General features: G+C 34.7%; 1 protein-coding gene across 1 annotated transcript in view; it reads left to right on the top strand.

The window, feature by feature from the left end:
• LOC108971001 (limbic system-associated membrane protein) overlaps positions 1-3,053 on the top strand; it is an 88,374-nt gene that overhangs the window by 59,306 nt on the left and 26,015 nt on the right. Inside the window, exon 5 of the mRNA XM_018936768.1 lies at positions 651-809. Within this exon, the coding sequence (XP_018792313.1) occupies positions 651-809 (159 nt within the window). The remainder of the gene's footprint in view (positions 1-650; positions 810-3,053) is intronic.

Raw genomic sequence — 3,053 nt, 5'->3', positions numbered from 1 at the left:
AAAAATTAAAAAAAAATGTATACAAATTTAAAAAAATAAAACGTCAAAAATCACCCCCAACTATTATGCGCTACAAAATATTCAACGAAACATTGGAAACAACGATACAAATTCTATGATTCACTTGCCTTGTACTGAACAACGCAAACACATATTGTGATATAACACCCCAACACACAAAAAAAATACATAAAAATGTGCTTAACCGTTACAAAATAACCAATTGTGCAACAAAAAAACAAAATTTTTTAATTCATGTGCTTCCTTTTATCTGTTACTTGTACACTTTTCGGCATTTGAATAACAACAACATGTATTATAAAATATAAAAAAAAAAAAAAACAAATGTGCCACAAATGTGAAACACCTGCCGCGTCATACAACGAAACTATCAAACCTACAACAAAACCAAATCTAACGCTCGTATACCAACTACAAACATCGTACATCCCGAAACTCCAACTGCACTTCCATGCATCCAACACTTATCTGCTCATCATCTCCGGCTTCCTTGTCTCACTGCATTTGCTGCATTTTTTTTTATTTTTTTATTTTTTTTTTTTTTTGTTTGGCGCGCCACTCTTCGCTCGTTGCTTGGTCTACACGCTTCGTGCGGTATTCTATCGCTCATTCGCGCACCTCTTACACAGTCCCGCCGGATATCCTCGATTATCCCACCAGCACGGATATGGTTGTGCGCGAGGATAGTAATGTGACGCTCAAATGTGCGGCAACGGGCTCACCAGAGCCGACAATTACATGGCGACGTGAAAATGGAGTACCCATTGAATTGGCCAACGGCTCTGAGGGTAAGTACCACCCAATTCATGCTCTCTATATACACACATACATACTTGTATGTACGTTGTTAAATGTGTGTGCATATGCATATATGTATATGTGTGTAATTTGCTTGGGCAGTAGGGGTGAATGACTGTATGACTGAGTGGGTGGGTTTTTTTTCGTTGAAATATTGCAAGGTTCATGTGGTTTCAATTGCCCACGTGTAGACGAATGCAGTAAAGCTTGCTAGGAAATGTATGAAGGGTGTGCCTATTAGGCTTGTGGATTTTATAAAGTTTTTAGTAACTAGTCTTCAGCAACTTCCTTTAATTTTTGTTTAAATTATGTCTTGGAGGATTATTATTATAACTCTACCTCTTTTCTTCTTATTCCCTTTCTTACTTTGCAATAATTACGGGAATTTTTTAATCGTGCTGAAAGATTTTACAAGATGGTTCTGATTTTCAAGCAAATGTTCGTAGTTAGAATAATAAAAAAACAAACTTAGAGTATATCATATTAAAATAAAATCCCGAGTACCTTCAGTACAATGACATTACTACTAATACGGTATATAGTATGTTGTCATATTATATAAGCAGAAATGTAAGATTCATGTGTGTCCTAAAGGATTAAAATTTAAAACAGACACGACAACTGTAGTTTGTTAGTGTAGAGAAATTCACGAATAACGCTTTCAGTCAGCATTCATCAGAAAGTATTTACCACGTGACCTTCTCCTTGAGCTCACTAAAATTKCAAACAAATTATCAAAGAAATTTTCTTTCTCTTGTAATATGTCTGCGTATTGATACCAGTGTTCTATGACTCTGGTGGTTCAACCTGAGTAATACGTGTAGTTCAGGTGTTTGAYATTGACCGCCCTTATACTTAAAACAGAAACTCTACCGGGACTCGAAACTACATTTGTGACAAATCCACATAATCTCAACGTTACTGGATAACTGCTTCACCAATCATTTTTTCTAATGTGGTCTAACGCTTGGGGTAAGTGTTCTTGTAAAACTTGTCCATCCTTCTTATGGTATTGCATACCATCTAGATTAACAGATTTGCCKATATTACAGTTTATGGGAATATCAGGTATTTTTCGCTTATTTTCTTATTTCGTTGACCGCTCCGATATCTGACAGCATAACATCGTACGAATCTRTTTRGTACTTTCAGCTACGRATCTAGTTGGATTTATTGACAATTWMATCAGTAAATTTTGCTACAATTTGTRACTGTGGTATACTAGCATTATTTGYCMATTCAATATCCCCCCTATGAATCCGTGACTGAGTTAAAGGTTTTAGTGAAAGAATAATTAATATCAATGGGAATATTAGTCAAAACTACCTCAGCGCTGATCATATAAAGGAGGACCTTTYGGAAGTGTGGTTTTCAATGAGGTAATTTCTTTTTTTTTCTGAATAGGTTTCTGACAGGTGTTATTTCATTTATACTCAGWTTGGTTTGCTATTTCATRATGAATAGACWWGTAGCGGGTCGCACTTTCGGTAAAAGGACCCAAAATGGGTTGAGCGCTAAAAAAAACCAAAGCAATTAACCTCAATATTGGTTGAATTTGGTATGATRATAAACTATTAGACATTGTTAGGTGCCTTTAGATTCTCAAAAAGTCACTGTTTAATATAATCAATTCCTTCCAAATGAAGTCGGTCATGATGTTACAGCCAATGGGAAACACTATAGTGCCATGGTTAATAACATTTTATTAAATTTTTCTGTCCGGTGTGGCCTCCTAGATTGTGGGACTTAACATTACACTTAGACAATTTTTTGTGTGGTGTAGAAATAGCTCGGCTACGTTTGAAAATTGGATCTCTCGGCAGTCAGTCAGTTGACCGAAATATCCTTAAAACGGTACTCCTTATCTTTATAATAAAGCTATATTATTGGCCATAAAATCAAATCGAAACCGAGATAATTCAACAATACTCACACAGTAAAGATAAACCAGCAAATGAAACGAACCAGTCTTTATTTTCGATGTATCACTAGTTAGAGGAGTGCATCGTATGTAGTATTTAGGAATCTTATCGTACTTGGACCGATTAAGGGGGGAGCGTGCTTTAGAGGCTTAAATTTTTTTTTTTTTTTTGTTTTTTTTTTTTTTTTTTTTGTTTTTTTTTTTTTTTTTTTTTTTTTTTAATTAAGAAAAATTTTTAAAACCAAACGCTCATATATATGTAGCAGATATGTATATAGATAGCTCGGTCACTATTTATCTTCTAGTTTCAACA

This window comes from Bactrocera latifrons, unplaced genomic scaffold (assembly GCF_001853355.1).
Source record: "Bactrocera latifrons isolate USDA-ARS-PBARC rearing strain unplaced genomic scaffold, ASM185335v1 scaffold_108, whole genome shotgun sequence".
Classification (NCBI taxonomy): domain Eukaryota; kingdom Metazoa; phylum Arthropoda; class Insecta; order Diptera; family Tephritidae; genus Bactrocera; species Bactrocera latifrons.
Note: the sequence above shows the minus strand (reverse complement) of the source record. Positions and strands in the feature narration are given on the sequence as shown.